General features: G+C 38.6%; 2 protein-coding genes and 1 long non-coding RNA gene across 4 annotated transcripts in view; 1 reads left to right on the forward strand and 2 right to left on the reverse strand.

The window, feature by feature from the left end:
• Positions 1-1,899: 1,899 nt before the first annotated feature.
• On the reverse strand, positions 1,900-8,138 carry LOC111873767. Of its 2 annotated transcripts, XR_002844430.2 has the most exons (5): positions 7,662-8,138; positions 5,609-5,841; positions 3,809-3,846; positions 2,612-2,752; positions 1,900-2,029 (listed from the first exon to the last, which is right to left on the reverse strand). XR_002844430.2 is itself a non-coding variant. In XM_023868715.2 (4 exons), the coding sequence occupies exons 1-4, from the start codon at positions 7,775-7,777 to the stop codon at positions 1,983-1,985; spliced, it is 537 nt and encodes a 178-aa protein (XP_023724483.1). In that variant the 5' UTR covers positions 7,778-8,124; the 3' UTR covers positions 1,900-1,982. The 2 variants fall into 2 exon arrangements, 1 of the variants encoding a protein (XP_023724483.1); XM_023868715.2 differs by lacking the exon at positions 3,809-3,846 and having other exon boundaries at positions 7,662-8,124.
• A 2,661-nt stretch (positions 8,139-10,799) lies between these two features.
• The window catches only part of LOC111873770 (transforming growth factor-beta-induced protein ig-h3), a 43,192-nt gene continuing 35,062 nt past the window's right edge, over positions 10,800-18,929 (forward strand). The window contains exon 1 of the mRNA XM_023868718.2: positions 10,800-11,269. Coding sequence (XP_023724486.1) covers positions 11,154-11,269 — 116 coding nt within the window. The 5' untranslated portion in view covers positions 10,800-11,153. The remainder of the gene's footprint in view (positions 11,270-18,929) is intronic.
• Positions 11,242-18,929, reverse strand: part of LOC117283036 — a 289,651-nt gene continuing 281,963 nt past the window's right edge. Inside the window, exon 3 of the long non-coding RNA XR_004514033.1 lies at positions 11,242-11,321. This is a non-coding gene — a long non-coding RNA (uncharacterized LOC117283036). The remainder of the gene's footprint in view (positions 11,322-18,929) is intronic.

An 18,929-nucleotide genomic window follows, 5' to 3' on the forward strand; every position in this document is an offset into this window, starting at 1 on the left:
AAACTTTTGTATGGAAATTGTGTTGAATATCAGTGGCATGAACTTTTTTAAACTAGTTTACTTTCCTGGCTTCATAACTTGTACTCTTCTCCAAGTATAATTAGAATGATCAAGTCAAGGAGGATGAGATGGGCAGGGCATGTTGCATGAATGGGGGCTAGGAGGAATCCATATAGGATATTTGTGGGAAAGCCAGAAGGAAGGGGACTACTGGGAAGACCAAGACATAGCATCGACCTATGCTTACTGCTCCCCCTAGAGGAACCACTACTTCACAAGTTCACAAGAATAGAAATAAATAAATCTGCAACCTGACCACTTGAACTACAGACATTCTTACTCCGTTGTTTTTTTTTTTTTTTAACTGATTTCAGTATCACTTTTCTCATATCCACTTGAAGAAAGTTCCTCACAAGCGCCATTTAAAGACTTCACATTTCATTCACATCAATCCAGCACCTCCTTATTGAAATGAAATGGAAACTGTAAACTGCAACATACACCGAATACTTGTGTTTAGGAAAGTTGAAGGTTGGTAAACTTGAAATAAATTCTGTTTCCATCAGAGATAAATGTTTTCAACTTCATGATTTTGCTCACAACTTACACTTAAAAACTACATAGAACACAGTTTTTGGTTACATTAATGTAAATAGCAGTGGGCATTGTTTACAGTCATTACTTAGCAATGCGTCTCCCTTTAATTAGACCAAAGCTCCTTCTATGTGTCGAATTCACTATTCAGTGTTGTCCAGTCATTTTGGCACTACATAATCCAAGTTATTGCTAATTTTATTAAATGCACTGAATAAAATTTAATCAGATGTAGTGTAATGGTAGTCTCTGTCGTGGAAAATGCAAAATTTAAATATTTATGCTGTAAGAATAGCAGTTCCCTGATGCACTCAATAATAAAACAGGGCCAATCACATTTCATCAGTCTGCAAAAATTATTTATAATTTTATGAGTATTTTGTTTGGGTAAGCAGGAAAGATGATGGGTATTGTTACTAGTATGAGTTTAACTTTTATCAGTTTCCTAATCAACATGTGGACATATTTTACAATCGAGCAAAGGCATTTTATAAGCCTCACTGTGTCTTTTCATTCTGTCATCCAGTCTTTCTATATCACTCACATTCTGCTAGACTTGTAACAAAATATTGTAGCAGGACTTGTATGCTGCAAGGTCTAAGTCATTCCTTGGTATATGTAATCTTGTTGTTTCAAATTTAGTTTTTATACACACATAAATTCCAGGTGATGGGCTATTTATATATAGTACTGAATTGACAAAGAGACAATGGGAAAAACATTCATAGCTAATTTTGAAATAGAGCCCCAGCATTTACTATACTCCAACAAAGAGAAGAAGCAGGGCACTGGTGAATGGAGCTGCCTGACCTTGACCAGGATACATTGAACTTCACTGTATCAGCAGAAATGTTAAGATTTGTCTAAAAATCATGTTTTCATCTTGCCAGTAGTACATGGCAGGGTTTTGGTAATTATCATCTCGCTGCTGCAATACATAAAAACCGGTAGGATGACCAGTCTGTGGACCAAGATTTGAATATGGACTGCTAATACCTTATTACATCATGGTCTTCATTTTAAATAGGGATACCATCATTTGTTAAAATTCCACTTCATTTTGACATAGGCCAGAGATAAGTTATTAATTTTGTCCCAGTATCATCTTACCCATATTTTAATTAAATAAACCCACTGAATAAGGTGTTACATATCAAATGTAATGATCATGTAGCATTCATTGGCTGGTATAAGAGGACAACAGAATTCAGTGAATTTGAATGGATTGGTAGGAAAGGACAACAGGACAATTTCAAATGAATGAGAATCAAGTTGCATTAAAAAATAAGTTTAATTAGAATCAAGTTGCATTATAAATTAAGTTTAATTAGAATCAAGTTGCATTAAAAAATAAGTTTAATATAATTCATCTTATGCAGATACAAGTGTCAAAAGATTTGGTTCCATTTCCATTCTGGTGAGTTTCTGTGTGCATCTGAAAAAAAAAATCCATTGTTAATCTAAAGTAAAAGGAATGTCTCAAAGTGTATACAATAGTTTACTCTACCTTTAATATAAAATTCTCAAGCTGAAGTATATTATTGATCAAATAAATTAATAATAAACAGGCCTCATTGCTCAACAAAATATATAATCTTGCTCACAAGTCTCCTTAGACTTGGGTACTATGATCGCTGGTTATGTATGATGCTTTTATATATTATAGACTAAAAATATAATTAAGAAAGTACGTGATGCCATACTTGCATAAGCAAGTCTTTGGTTGTTCAATGGCATTGTATCAAATTGGCTGAGAAGCTATGACAGACATTAGACACTGAGTAGATGTGGTCTTGAAATGCAAGTCTTTGCTATTTAAAAGCACTATCACCACAAGAGAAAACCCAGAAAAAATGAGTTGGAATGGCAAGAAACCATGCAAAGCCAAGTATCAAAGCAGACTCTTGTCAAATATGGGTTTACAGCATGACCACTATATCAACCAGGACATGCCGAATTGCGTTCAAGCCACTCCACTGTCCTACAGAATATTACAGATTGTGGTGGCATTACCTACCTCTTTTTGCTGTGGATGATGATTTGCCAGCTTTGCTGAATCCCTTTCTTTGTGTTGTTTCATTTGGTTGTTCTGCAGCTGGAACTGTAAATTGCCAGTCTGTTGGTGCCCACATCCGAGGAAGCCTCGGGCGATCTGTATCTGCAATTTGTTATCTCATCTTAGTACATAGGCCATATAACACAAACTTGCAGACAAGAGATTTTTTGTTTTATAAACACAATTTCATTTAAAATTCTGCTATTGTAACACATGGAGAAATGGAATACATAATTAATAAGAAGAAAAAATTCTGATTAAACTGAGCAGGAAAATTTACTATTTTTTCTGATCGTATTTTGAATAGATAAGTGATGGTTTTCAAGTTTACAGTTGCTATCTCATCTTTTAGAGGGCCTGACTGTAATACTAGTGGTGTACTACTGATATCGGAAAAATATGAAGGGATTTTCAGTAAGGAAATGGGTGACACAAATTATGATTTGGGAAATTTAACTTAAGAAGCTAAATAATATGTAAGTTAAACAAGAGAACAGTATCAGATTAAAATGGAAAACTGGTACACAGCACTGAAGAATACAGATGATAATATGGATATGAATAGGATTTAGAAAAGTATTAGAAAACTTCAGCCAAACACAGTCTAGATTACTACAGATTAAAACAGAATAAATCATGTAAGATTTGAGGCTTTCACGGCGGTGACTATGAAGAAAGCAGTCTTCTGGGATTTGGCACCGTGTATATGTGGTGTTAACCGACGTTTCGGAGGAACGTATCGCCCCCATCTTCAGGGTTGAAGAAAAAGTATAAGTAAATCTGCAAGCGACAACACCGTAGGACACGGTAAAGCAGACNGCTTCAGTGAAATGCACAAAAAATTTCAAGGACTGCAGAATCAAGTCAAATTCAGGGGAATAAGGTGAATAATGTATGATATGAAACTACTAAAACTTTCAGAAAGAAAGAATAAGGGAAGACCAAAGACAGAATTAATGAACTTGAAACTAAATATAACAAAAATAATATTAGAGGAATGGTCAAAAAGTCTTGATAAATACGAGAAGAATACAAGCCCAGATACCGCTATGTACAATGTCCCTTGCATTCCAGGTGCAAAGACAGTTTATTTATGATGAAGGATCCTTCAGCATTCTCCACTAGCATAATAAAGAATAAACAATTCACCATACTCACTGTTCATATGTGAGGTTGGGGAGGCAGTGGAGTTTAACCTGTAATAATACCACAGAATTCTGCATAATACTAACTACATGCCTTAAACTAGATCTAGTAAGGCTGATAAGGAGTTTGATCAATTTTTAGCCAATTTCTCTGCATAACTATTTAGTGTATTAGATGTACAGCTTCATGAATATTTTTGAGCCTTCAAGCATGATCAGGGCTAGAACCAACCTCTACAAGGTGACTTCTTTCCATATTACCATTTCTCGGGTTCAAGTTATGATATGCAAACTGGAAGAGCTGTGGTGCCAATGAGCGCTAGAGTGGTTAATAAAAACTGTTTCATAGACATACATGAGAATGATGGTCAGATAGAGACCAGAATTTGGAAACATTTTGAAGGTTACGATGAGAACACATTTTCACTGATAGACCTTTATTATCCTGGTAATGACAGTGTATAACACTAGCCCCAGTATCTTGTACCGCTTGGAAGTTGGCGTTTATGGTAATGGAGGCTGCTGGCCAAAAGAAAATGTAGTATGGTCAGAAAGAGGGAGAGAGACTTTGCTGACAAGCTGATTCATGCTAATAATGCCAATTAGCATGACTCCCATGCCCACAACTGAAAGTCAGCTTTTAACTGTCATGTGGGACAAAGCTTTAACATGTTTGACCACAAGTTAGAGGCTACACAGTTATTAAATTCAGTGGCTAAAATTATCGGAAAGAAATAGGATGTACTATTTTATGTATAACTTACTTACTTACTCATGGAGCTGAGCCCTTCTGGAGGTACTGCCAATTCTGCAGCTACTCAAGAATTTCCCAGCATTTTAAGGAACCTCAAGGTTCATTACCGTGTTCACAACAGCCCTCCACTGGTCCCTATCATGAGCCAGATATATTCAATCCATACCATCCCATCCTATCTCTAATATTGTCCCCCACCTACGCTTTGGTCTTCCCTTATTTTATGTATAATAAACATGTAATTTAAAATCAAGTATATAAATAGCAGTGACTGGTTTAAAAATGCATGTACCCTACATGCAAGTTGGACTGCTACACTTGTATTTGGGGACTGACCACTGTAGCAACTCAATGATTGATACATTAACTTGACAATTAAGTATTTCTGACTGTCCCATTTTTAGTACCATTTCATAAAGAAAATGCACTGAACATTATGGAAGGAAGCTAATGGGATCACTGATTGAAATATCGAAATATAAATGAAAATTATATATGGAAATTGTTAAATGATGATGTATGCAGCAAAGATGATGATCCTACAATACTGGAAATAGTGATATCAGATCAGTAGTATAGATATAAAATAATAAAATTGTTCTTCTCACTGTTATTGCAATGGTCTATCCAACTAATCATGGAAATCAGACCAAGAGGGCTAGCATTAAAATTGTTTCATGTATGGCTGTTCCATGAAAGAACTGCAATACTGTCTCTTTTATCACTTAGTAGGCAGATTACAAGTATTGTTGCATTAACCTTTACTGTCCAAGAGCAGGGGATTTAAATATCTTACTACTATGGCACTAGTGGCTGGATTTAACTAGGGATAATGGTCTTGCATTGAAAACAACACAACATATTGACGACAAAGGCTAACCATTTCACCCAACCTGACGGCTTCATTCAACGAAGATGTATAATGATTTAAATAATGAAAGCAATACAAGGGTTATGTATCACAAATATATCTTGTAAACATTACTATCACATGATTATGTAAGGCTGTTCTAAACACTGCATTTACTTTAACAAACGAAGACAGCATTGAAAACTTACTTGATACAGGTGCAACAGTCATCCTGTGGTGCCCATTCATAGTAGATGATGGGCAGTAGTTATTTGGATCTCTCCTTTGTATGCTGATTTTATGTGGATTCAGGTATTGCGCCACTCCTTGGAACATTATTTGTTGCATAATTTTCTTCTGAAGACGTGAATCTGCATGACATAAATTCCGCCACTTTTTGCTGACCACAGCTGCAGACAGAAGAGTCCTGGAATCTAGCATCCTGCAATCAAATATTGAAATTGGTTACCATTTCAGACTATATTAGTAGAAGTTAACATAACTTTGTATTCAGGATGGTTTCAGATGTCACTGTAGGTAAATTTAAATTTGGAACAGTGTTACATTTTATGTCTATGCATTAACCACATTCTAAGTTATAAGATTTAATATTAGTGGCTCCTCTGTACTTGACTGATGTATTTAATTTTGGTTCACAACAGGTGATCTGAATTTGAACTCTGCAGACTGTGCTAACAAATTCTGGTATGTTTACTGACTCAAGTAATTTAATGTGATACATTAGTTACTATTAAAAGGTCTTAAGTTCTAAATGAAACTTTATACCCCATTTATTAAATCAGCATTGCCACATCACTTAACAGTCCAACTTCAAGTTAATGATGTCTCAATATTAACTGCATTGAAAAATGTTTCAAGCAAATTCACTGAATTACAAGGAGAAATACTTCATATGATTTTACACTTTTAACAACATTGTCTTGTGTCTATTAAAGAAATTATTGGCAAGCATCAATTTCTTGTGTTAGGAGAATAAAAACTGATGAAATATTCAAAGCCATAAACATTCTAAAGTTCAAATTTGGGAAACCATGTCTTTTCACACATATCTCACATAAATGTAGCCCTCTTCTGCTTTTACAACTGGAAATTAGCACCTGATGCTCTCCCAAGATTTAAATTGGATAATAAGAATTTGTGTGTGGCTCTGGGCCATTTGATACATTAATATAAATCTCCTAGTGTCAGGAATCAAAGACTGGTAGTCTAGTCCATAATCATTTTACTGACTAAGCCATTATGATTCATAGGTCAAGGGGCTAAGAAATTTAGATTTTAAATCCCTATGGCTATTGCTAATAAAAGAAATAAAGAGCACAACACCAGCTTACTGTTTTATATTGCACAGAATTGTAGCAGTCCCAACAAATTGTACATTTCAAGAAACAACATGGCCTATAAAAATTTAATAGTAAACCAGAGCCAAATCAAATGTTGAAATCTGCGACTGTAATAATGATCTTAAAACACTGAGAGGGGGGAAATGTTTGAATTGAGTTTGCATTCCTCACATCATTCTTTGGACTAAACCTAAGGATGTTATATAAGTTAAAAAACTTGCCCCTGTAATTTACTAAGTAACACTATGCCATGAAGTTATATAGGGGAGTGGATCTCTTGCCCTTGGCACTAGTTGGGAGGTGAGTGGCCAGCTTCACGCCCCGACCGCTTTATCCAAGGGGAAAGAGCCCCGGTATCAATTGGATAGGAGTTGGGTGGATCCCAGTGCCGGTCTGAACAACATGGAAAAGTCTTAACCCCACGACCCCTCGTTCGTCCACCCAGTAGCTAGTCGCTATCCCGGATCATCATAATAGAAACATATTTCACATACAGATATCCATAAAGCTTAAACATTTTCAATATTGGTAAAATTATCTACAGAGCAGGAGTTAGGAGTTAATCTTTTAATACAGGCTTGAATGCTTTCATATCATGGTCTAAGCTTTTAACTGTAGGTTGAAAATAATTATTTCCGTTTTCCACCACAAACGATAACTAGCATAATAATATGTATACGCTTGCAGCCCGAAGTATATTAAATTTCTCTATAAGATACCCTGCTTTTGGCATGCCATTCAAATTACTTTCTTTTGGATGTTAAACATTTTATACGTTACAGTGATGTATATAGATTCAGCTAAGAGACTGTATATTCGAAAACTAAAATTTAAATTCATCTACTGGACAAATATGAAGCACAATTAAAAAACTTCTGAATCACAATGATATATTTTTTACCTGATAATCATGATGCCGATTTCCTCCGGTAGTTCTCCAACTATATCCACAAGTTTGTCTGATAACATAGCATGCAGCCCAACTGGAAACACCATCCACGAATTGAATGATTCCATCTTCTCCAAATTCTCACTTGTACTTATCGAAAGGCAAAAAGAAGAAAATATTCCAGACACAACAACTTGCACTTGACAACTTCCACCCACGAAATAACTTTCAGATGCTTCAGAACTTCAGAATGCTTCCAATTGCTACCCAAAGCTTCTAATGACAAAATGGCGGTGTTGCAATCAGTTGCAATTGGTCGCAACTCAATGCTATTGGCGGGCAACATAGCCAGCGTGACGTCATGAACCTTGGTGACGTACTTCAAGTTTATGGTATCATTAAGAGATGGCAGCACTGTTCGTATGTGAATTGCTACGCTGAATCAGAGCTCTCTGGGCAAGGGCACACCAAGGAAACCGGAAGCCGCAACGCAACGCAACGCAATTTCAGAGAATTGATTTTCAGTTCTCGGAAATTGCAGTTGCGTTGCGGTTTCCAGTTTCTTTGGTGTGCCCTCGCCCTTAAGGCTAGAAGAAAAAAGATTTTCTGCCAGGCGTTTGTTAGTTCATAAACAATGTTCCTATATTATTATTAACAGAAAAGCGCACGAATGTGCATATTCCTATATTAATTTAAAGTAGACGTGTAAGAAAAGAAAAAAAAGTAAATGTACAAAATAATAACAGTACTATAATAATATAATCTCAGATTTAAGTTAAGATATACAAAAATCGCGGGGAGACCTCTGTAATAGAATAACATATTTATAAGAATGTGCTACAGAGGGTCAGATGGGCATTGCCTAGGCCCTTTTTGTATTTACAATTATTTTTTCACAATAAAAAAGTTATGCTGAAGGGCCTGATGGGCATTGCTTAGGCTATCTTTATACACACGAATTTAAAAAAAAGGGCGCTGAAAGAATGTCCCAGGCCATTTTTGTATATAAATTTATGTTTTAAAAATAAAAAATAATATTACGCTGCGAATGACCGAGGGGCAATAAAATGGTTTAACTGCATGACGTTTGTTGGAAGCTTCTTATAAACTGTGACAGCATTATTATTCCGGCCTTGGGTAACAGGCAGTTGTGACAGCAGCGTTTGAACATTGAACAAGAGTCAGACAGACGCGGGTTGCAGTAGACCTACAATAATATATAGAACTAACCTCTCTCTATTTAATTCTTACATTACAGAACGATATAGCAACTGGCTACGGGCTGAACGGCCGAGGAGTCGGAGTTCGAATCCCGATAGGGTCAAGAATTTTCTCTTCTCCACGTCTTCCAGACCGACTCTGGGGTCCACCCAACTTCATATACAATGTGTACCAGGGACTCCTTCCCCGGGGGTAAAGCGTGGGCGTGAAGCTGACCACTCACCTCCAGCTAGTGCCGATGTCAAAACTAGCGTATTCTGTTTCATACCGCGGGCCTAGCGAGGAGCACAGATTTCACGAAATTTACTTCACAATGTTGACAGAATTTACGCAATATTCAAATTTTGCGGCAGAGTTTTTGGAAATGACCTCATTCCCCGCCTTTATTTGGTATGATGTAGAGGTGAATTTCTCCCTGTGTTTAATAAATAAACACTGCACTATGAAGATATATGGGGGAGTGTATGTATAGATCCAAGCTTTCTTTTCCTCGGCACTAGTTGGAGGTGAATGGTCAGCTTCACGCCCCTGTCGCTTTACTCCAGGGAAAGAATTTCATACGAGTATATTCTAATTTATATAATCATATTCGGGGCGAAAAACGGACATTTCTGCTTGTGGTAAATTTAAAAATGTTCGAATTCACCCAACGAAATCTTTGGAATGAATTGTATAAAAGAGAACAAAGAGTAGCCTTTAACATAAATTTTAATACAGAACTATTAGGCTTATTTTGGGCTCTATCCATCGTCTGGTATAAAAAAGACAAAAAAGCCACAACGTTTCGGAGACTGGATTTGTCTTTGTCTTCAGGTGGATGGGGCAGGATAAACCTACTCAGGTGGGCCCGTTAGAAAGAGCTAGCCTCAATCACTGGACCAATGGCCTGAGGATGGAGACAGATTCAGTCTTCGAAACGTAATTTTTGTCTTTTTTATACCAGACGATGGATAGAGTGTAAAATAAACCTTATAGTTCTGTACAGCATACACCATCGTCAGAATCCTTTCAAGTCTATACATTTTAATGCTAAGAAGAATATGCGTTTATGAGAAAAAGGCATTTACGCTTTCGCTCGGAAACAAATTTATATTATTGCTAGTCGGACTCTGACATTAAGGGAAGAAAATATATTGAGGGTGTTTGACAAAGGGGTGCTGAGGAGAAAATTTGGACTCAAGAGGGATGATATAGCAACTGGAAAGCAATTGCATAACGAGGAGCTTCATAACTTGCACACTTCTCCAGATATAATGAAAACGATCAAGTCAAGTAGAAACAGATAGGCCGGGCATACATCATGCATGCAAGATTTTGGTGGGAACGACAGATGGAAAATTACAGGTACGAAGACTTCAACACGCGTCTGAGAATAGCATTAAAATGTATCTTAGAGAAAAGGGTGGGGCCGCATGGACTGGATTCATCTGGCTCAATATGAGGACTAGAGACTGACTCTTGTGAAGACGGTAAGTTCCCATAAAATGTTGAGAAAATGTTGAGTAGCTGAGCGACTTGCAGTTTCTCAAAAAGGACTGAGGTCCATAGAGCTAGTTAGTTAGTTAGGGATGAACGAAATTCAGCTTACTGATCATGGTCACTTTCTATACGGCATATATAAAACACGTAGTGTGCAGTCCAGTGGTGGGACGATTAATGAAAAATGAATTGGGGAGGATGTGGCCTAATTTTAATTTTCCTGGAGAAACTGTGGAACTCACCAAAGATTTCAGTCAGGATAACCGAAGTCCAGGCCGATATCGGAATCTGGGACTTCCTGAATACTAAATAGCGAGGTATCGAAATACGTTATCGAGTTTTGAAGAGGGTTGCAAGAACAACGTTTGTCTGAATTTCAGTGACACTTGCCAGGCAGCGCTCATTGTGGTTACACGTCCACTTACTTTACCCTATGTTGTGCAGTACCGAGTAGCGGAAATATTCTGAAGTTGCATTTGGGACGGAGACAGGACTACAGATTCGAATGCCTGCCAAGTAAACGCTTATTCTGACAGAGATTTTTAAGATTTCACTGTTTTAGCACTGTATTTCATGAAGTGCAATAAATTCAGCTTCTATATCTGAACAGGCTTGCTTTTGAAGTCGTGAATATGGATGCGGTCCAATGCTGGAAAGGTGATGTATAACCTTAGAGGCTCGAGAAGCAATCTGACCTTTAGCTCGAGGCGAGGGCAGAGAGTTCCCTCCCTCTCTCCATAGCTGTGCTGGTATCAGCCGCGACCTGAAGTAGCAGCAGCTCCTCCAGTTCATGCTCTCCGCGCCATGGCGACAGACATTCCGTGCTCTGTTATTCTGCACATGCTGGTGGCTGTGCTTCTATCCCCGGCAGCAACCGCCAAGATACCGTGGTGGAACATCAAGATAGCTCAGGAGCAGGGGTGAGTAGCCATTAGTCTCCTTAACGAAGTTTTCTCAGCTGCAGAGGAGTGGCTGTGAAAGAGAAGGGGAGAATATGGAAGGAAGTAGCTTTGCCACACGGGTGCTACTATACAATAATTTTCTTGGAGGGACTGAGGAAAACTACGAATAAGTTCACTCAGGAAAATCGGCATCCAAGCCGACTACTGAATCCAGGACTTAAAATAGTACGTTCTGGGAAGAATTGACCGTCTGATTTCTTTAGGTACTACACGGATCGCACAGAAAAAAAAATCCAACGATTCTTCTATCGATGAGTGTGTATTCGTCGCCTCGGTGAAGTTTTTACCGAGCCGTTGCCTAGCTACGATAGGGAGATACACATACAGACATACAGACTGATGGGAGGGATTTATGAAGTACGCCGCTGAGATGGGCTCAGTTGCCATGATGTACATGAAGACTGATTCATGTATTCAAATTTTGTTGGGGAAGAAATTACAGACATAAAAATAGTAAGGTGATCTCAGTAAGTCTACTTTTAAAAGGTAAAGCCGTAACAGGCCGTTGAGGTCCACAGGGTTGTGAGACGTCGAGGCTCCAAAATTTTCCAGACAATCGGCTCACAGACAGCGGTCAAGTTGTCAGCCTTAAGCGCCGGTCGCCCTTTACTCCCCAGGAAGATTCCTGGTGCTCAATTCTGTCAAAGGCTGAGTCGAACCTAGTGCCACATTGCGGCTGGAAGGATTAGGTTAACTGAAAAATCCAATGCCCTAATCGGGAATCGAACCTGCGGCCTCCCAGCTTGTATCATAGTGCCTCAACACTTAAAATGATCGGACGAATATCAGTTTTTACATACCAGTATGCTTTGCATGAATTTCGAATTAAAATGTATTGTTTTCAAAATTTTCTCATTGCAAAAAATATATTTGCAAATTTCAATGTATTTTTGTACGCCCACAGTGATTCTCAGTGCGACCAACAGCAATTTGTCTTGAGGTAATCAGCCATTTTTATGCCAAATAATTAAGATATTTTCCGGGAAATATATTCCAGTTTTCAGACGCTTTTCCTTGTCTTTCAGTGTATATTTTTTTTTACGGACGTTATGGGTCTGTGCTACACGACTGTTTACTGGAAAGCAAGTACTGCAACAAACAGACGGACAGAAATCTTCAAGCTGCCCTTTACGTAGCCGCGGGGGAGAAGGTCTATTGAGCATGCCTCTGTTAATTCATCTCGTACTTTCAATTGTATTACAAATTTAAAAATTGCAATTAATAAGAATATTATTTACAGGATTTATTTTACATGAAAAGGCTGCGGTTTAAGATATGTAACTACAATATATTTATAATATTCAAATACTATCGCCAGAAATTTCTCCTTAATAACCGCTGTGATATACAATTAAATCATCGGAGTACATGATAGGCCTCAGAGCAATTATTCCTAGAATTCAAGATTAATTTATTTTAATTTATTTATGTTAGTATTAACTCAATTATATTAAACAATCAGGGAACTCATAATATTTCATTATAATAAGTTTAGGAAGTTCCTAGCTCGAACTTGGGCCCTGATATTTTTATTCTTAGATTTATCGTGATTTTACTTGGTCCCTCCAAAAAGTACTAGACGAGCTGCTAAAAAGAATTATATGTCAGATTCACCCCATATTATTAAAAATGTATAGCTCGCAATCATTCAGTTACATGGTTTACCACGCTGCAGTAACGTAGTTAGCTGAGAATCCGTTGTCAAATTGGCACGTTTTCACGGCTACCGGATGTCCTCTGCTTCGAGATGCGTTATCTCCTTTGATATTTTAGTGGGTGAAGTCGAAATAGCTTACTTATTACACGACACGAAGAACATCAAAACAGAAAATTACTGGATACCCTTGACTTAACAATAACAATTTGGTGGCCAACAAAACAAATGGTACAGACAGACAGAGACAGAAAGAGATGTGTTAAACTGAGAAATGAAACGTGCAAGAAGAGACAGGTTTTCAGGTTCTGCTGCGCGGACCGCGTTTTAGAGTGACCTTGGTCCAGATCGTTCGCTTTCCTCACTCGATTACACCAAAATTAGACTCATGGGGTCGAAGTGAAAGCAACTTGAAAGAATTAGTTGAGCGATGTATCACGTGGGCTTATTTACATTAAGCTGAGATTGAAGTTGATTAAGACAATACAAATTTTGTGAATAAATTATTTAGATCACTTTAAGATTTGTAACATTAAATTGTCTGTTGTCCAAAAACATAAAAATTAGAATATACAAAACTATAATTTTGCCTGTGTTTCTGTATGTGTGTGAAACTTGGTCCCATTAAGGGAGGAACATAGACTGAGGGTGTTTGAGAACAGGGTGTTGAGAATATTTGGACCAAAGAGAGATGAAGTCACAGGAGGTTGGAGAAAACTGCATAATGAGGAGCTTCATAACTTGTACTCTTCTCCAAGTATAATTAGAATGATCAAGTCAAGGAGGATGAGGTGGGCAGGTCATGTAGCACGAATGGGGGAGGCGAGGAATGCGTATAGGATATTGGTGGGAAAGCCAGAAGGAAAGAGACCACAGGGAAGACCAAGGCGTAGGTGGGTGGAAAATATTAGAATGGATCTTAGAGAGATAGGATGGGATGGTATGGATTGGATAGATCTGGCTCAGGATAGGGACCAGTGGAGAGCTCTTGTGAACACGGTGATGAACCTTCGGGTTCCATAAAATGCCGGAAATTCTTGAGCAGCTGCAGAATTAGCGGCTCCTCCAGAGGGGCTCAGCTCCATGAGTAAGTAAACATTAAATTGTAGCATTTTATAAGGTATCATTTAACGAAATTGAAGGAAACACATTTTATGCTTGTACGCAGTGTGACGTTTATCTTATCGAACAGGTTTACCGAGGGTCCTAATTGAATTTATGACTATGAAGTGTGGAATTTATGTTGCTCTTTTAAATCTGCAACAGAGGAGCATCAAACAAACGGCAGAAGCAAAATCGTTAATAAAACGCTTGAGAAATATCGTTACACCAAATTTTGGTATTCTTTTCCACATTCTTATATTTAAAGACACTAAATTAATTGCACAAAGCGTATACATGTCTATATACTCGTATTTAGGTCTGTTTTCAAGGGGTCCACTCAGCCTCGTGACGATAATTGAGGAGCTATTTTAAGGAAATAGCGGCTCCGGTCTAGAAAATCGAAATTAACGGCCGTGGGGATTCGTTACGCTGATCATGCGACACCCTATATCCGCTAAATTTGGTACTAACTTCGCCGACAAGCGGCGGTCGCTCGGTCGGTATAGTTCGCTTGCGGACTGAAACCACGGAGTTTGTTTTCTTTTCAGTTTTTAAGATATCGATCAGATATGGATTCTTTCTGTAGCCTATGTGTAAATTGTTTGAACTAATATCCGTCGCACATGTTTGCAGCATAAAGAAAGTAAAGCTCTCCCTGTAGCAGGCTGTGGAGGTCCATAGGTTTGTGAGAGGTCGAGGCTCCCACATTTTCTAGACAATCGGCTCACAGATGGAGGTTAGGGTTTCAGCCTTATGCACCGGCAGCCCTTTACCACCAGGAAGATTCCTGGTACTCGTTTCTTTTAGAGGCTGAGTCGACGTCAGGGCCATAGTGAGGCTGGAAGTTTTAGGTCAACTTGAAAAATCCAATGACCTTATCGGGAATCGAAACCGTGACCTTCCGGCTTGTAGCATAGTGCCTCAGCCAGCTACGCTAATGAATGCCACTTTGTATATATATTATAAGACCATTAAAATATTACTATTTGCATTTTCTAAGTTTCTTTGGGTGTACCCAGATATTACTTTAAAAGTTTCAGGGTGTAGTTTGTACAAAAAGCTTGATAACCTTTGGTATAAATTAATGTATCTTAAGGGACCGGACATCTAGCTGGGATTTTTCGTGAATCCCCTAAATAAAAACATGCCACAGCCTACTTTTCCGCTTCTTCATTTTCAAATGGTCATAAATTACCATCCTCTCATAACATATCACGAAATAGCTCCGTAAATGATACTGCGTCGTTAAACAACCGATGGACTGATCAAACATTACTACAGCATCAGCCAATCAGGAATGTTTAATAGCAAGGGAAATATTATTTTATTTCTTTAGCACTGTAAGTTAAACACACGCAGCCGACTTCATGGTACAGAGTCTCATGGATCGACTGATAAAAAATGAGTAGTCAAAAACGTTGTGGGACCCAAATATTTTTCACCGTGCTCACAGACATTCACTATAGAATCATATCCTGACAGCGTTCTATTTATATTATTTCCCATTTTTCTAAATTAATTTTAAGTGTTATGTTCAGACCGGAATTCCATAAGCTCTTTCATCATCATATTAGCGAATCTCCCACGGTTTGGGAGCCTAATTAAATTGGGTGAAGAAACCAAACTATGAAGCTCCTCATGATCCACCTTTCCTCTTTCTTCAATTCCTTCCTTTCTCTTGGGTCCAGATATTATCCTGAATAATTTTCTTCAGGCACCTCCAATCTTCATTATTTCCTTAGGGTGGGAGACAAAGCATTGCAACCATTAGGCTATACAGAGAGAAATATCATTTTACACGTTTAATCTTTGAACTTCGAAAGAACCCCAAAAAATATAAGTCTGACTTTAATGTTAAGAAACTTCCCCAGAAATTAATCAGCTTTTAATTTGATAGCAAATAAAATTTCCGTTTGCTGCTGTTGTTCACAAAAGCACGACCCTTGTCACATTTTGAAATGAAGCTACTAAGATACAGAGTTTATTGTGGTCGCGGTGCAAGAGCCAAAAAGGGTCACCCCTTACATAAGATACAGAGTTTTGAATTTCTGATACAAATACTATTATGTAAGAGCGACCAAATTAAGAACAGAATCTCTACTCATTTCATCATATGAGAGCTATGTCCTTGATAATTACAGATGATATTGAGTAATCAGCATGTAGATGTGGGCACAGATTTTCTTTGACCTTGTGATTTAAGATCCAGCATATATTGTTACAGCAAGTTCAACGAATTAATTTGCTCATTGTGCTACAGCATCTTTCTCCGCGTATAATATTGCCTTGAGATTAATTTATTCAGTTGTGGCTTCTTGCATATCTGAATTACATCAAGACGATCAAGACTGCTGTCCAGCGCCAAAGCGGCTGCCCACAGCATTGATGGCGAAAGTAGGTTGAGCGCTATGCCACACGACAACCTACAATGGAGCCATTCACAACTGTTACGTATGCAGACATAATTCAGTTCCTACACACAGCGAAGCAGCATAGGTCGATCAGGATTGTTGGGAGGGCGTTGGACTTCTCCTCCGAAATACGCCATTGTAACAGGATCAATTTTGTAGCTTTAATTTTATTCTCCACTGAAACCGATAAAATCACAAGGTTCAGAGAAATGTAAGTTTTTGAAAATGTCGATTTTGGAGTTCCGAATAAGTAGAATAAGGAAGAGTTAAGATGATTGCTGTTTCTGATATATGACGACGTGTAGTTTGGAAGATGGAACCAATTTTTTTTTTCGGACGAATCTGCTGCTATCCAACTTACCTTTTTACCCCGAAGATGGAGTCAGCAGGATCCTCTTAAACGTTGGTATCTATTCACCAAAATATACGGTGTCATGTTTTCTTTTAAAAGGAAATTTCTTGTAGTCATCTCCGCGAGAAACTCAAAACTCACAATTAAGGTTTAAATCTGACAAGAGCGAAATGTATAGGCGTAACCAAATAAAGGACATAGTTTCCTTCGATAATAAGGCCAGGTCATGTAAAAGTGCGTATGAGGATTCCTCCTCTTATGGCAGCCAGGCTGTGGATCTTATCCCATTGATGGGACAGGGCGAACATAACAGGAAGAATCGAAGCGATTACAGCAAGTGGGTAGGAGTGAATTCTTTTGTACTGACACATCTGCATAGTAATATATTGCCTAGATAATGAACTTAAGGAGCCGGGATAGCGTAGGTCGGAGTTCGAGCCCAGCTAGGATCAAGAATTTTCTCTACTCTATTTCGTCCAAACCGATTCTTGGGTCCACCCAACCTCCTACACAATGGGTACCGAGGTTTCTTCCCCGGGAGTAAAGCGGCCGGGGTGTGAAGCTGAACGCTCACCTCCAGCTAGTGTCGAGGTCAAGACAATGTGGATCTATACATCCACTCCCCTACACGCCTTCATGGTGTAGTGCTTAGTTAGTTAAGCACAGGAATACTTTTACCTTTTTTTACTGGTGAACTTATCCAATATATGTTGCCCCCTGTTTATAATAAAAATTGAATCACACACTCCATCCCATGTTTGTGTCCTGTAGAAAATAAAAAAGAAATTCTACTTCCTTACTTTGAGACTAAACAAGTTCGTGCCAAAGAGATGTGGAAAGCATCCTAAAAAGATTAAGCAAAGTTGAGACAAAAAACTTACTGGTCTGTTTAATGTATAAAGATCATTACTTTTGCATTCATGGGTATGTCTAGCACTAATGGATGATGAAACAGATAAAAAAGTCTTCCAGGACTAACACACATGGAAATAAAAACTTCATACTGTTAATGCAGTACTGCTTATATATGGCCTGCAAATGATAATTATGTCTCATTTATGTCTGCGTTCGCGTATGCATCTGCAATTAGTTTATATTCACACAACATTTTACCACAGCGGTTATCAGTAAACGGCTCGGCGGCTAGATGGCGGAAGTAGCGCCAAATTGCTCAATAATGTACATTTTACCCCCTCAGTGCAAAGACAGAAGAGTAACATCTCCCTGAAGGCCGCGCCATAGCTCAAGCGGTTAGTCGCTGGATTCCCACCGCGGCGGCCCGGGCTCGATCCCGGTTCTGGTCAAGTGGGATTTGCGGTGGACAAAATGGCGCTGTAGTAGGCTTTCTCCGAGTATTTCGGTTTCCCCTGCCAATCTTCATTCCACCAAATTCTCCATCATCATAATCACCCGGGGCATGTACAATAGGCCAATCAGTAGCCGCCGTGCCGAGTGGACCCAACTTGACTCCACCCTTCCCTATGCGAAATTAAACATCTCTCTGAAATTAAGTGGATTGATTCTTATGTAACTTGGCGACTCTGTTCCAAGCGCACAACTAGTGTAGAGTTGAATGAGAATGTAAGATGATCAGCAGTGAAGAGAATAGAAAGTTTCTGGATAAAGATACGAAATAAGAACCCCTCGCCCCAGGCGGCTAGTCGTCGGCTTCCGACTACAGCGACCCGGGTTCGAGTCCAGGTCAATTTATGTGGGATTTGTGGTGGACATAGTGGAACTGGGGCAGGTTATCTCCGAGTACTTCGGATTTCACCTGCCAATTATCATTCCAGCGACTGCTCCACACTCATCATCTATCATCCGGAGTTGGTACAATATGCCAGTTAGAGGCCTACATACCAAGTGAACTCAGTCTCACCCCACTCCAAGAAACTAACCCTTACCCCACCGAATTTAAAAGAACTTTTTCCGTTAGTGAGAACACCATAATTTCTTATGCGTTCTTTGCAAGTGTGCCACAAGTGAACGCAAGACTGGGAAGCCCCGTAAGCCTGTACATCCGTTTACGCGTGTAATTTCGGCAGCTACTTGACGCGGTAGTGTAGTTGGTTGAGGCACAATGCTACAAGACGGAAG

The sequence above is a fragment of the Cryptotermes secundus genome, unplaced genomic scaffold, assembly GCF_002891405.2.
Source record: "Cryptotermes secundus unplaced genomic scaffold, Csec_1.0 scaffold142, whole genome shotgun sequence".
Lineage (NCBI taxonomy): Eukaryota > Metazoa > Arthropoda > Insecta > Blattodea > Kalotermitidae > Cryptotermes > Cryptotermes secundus.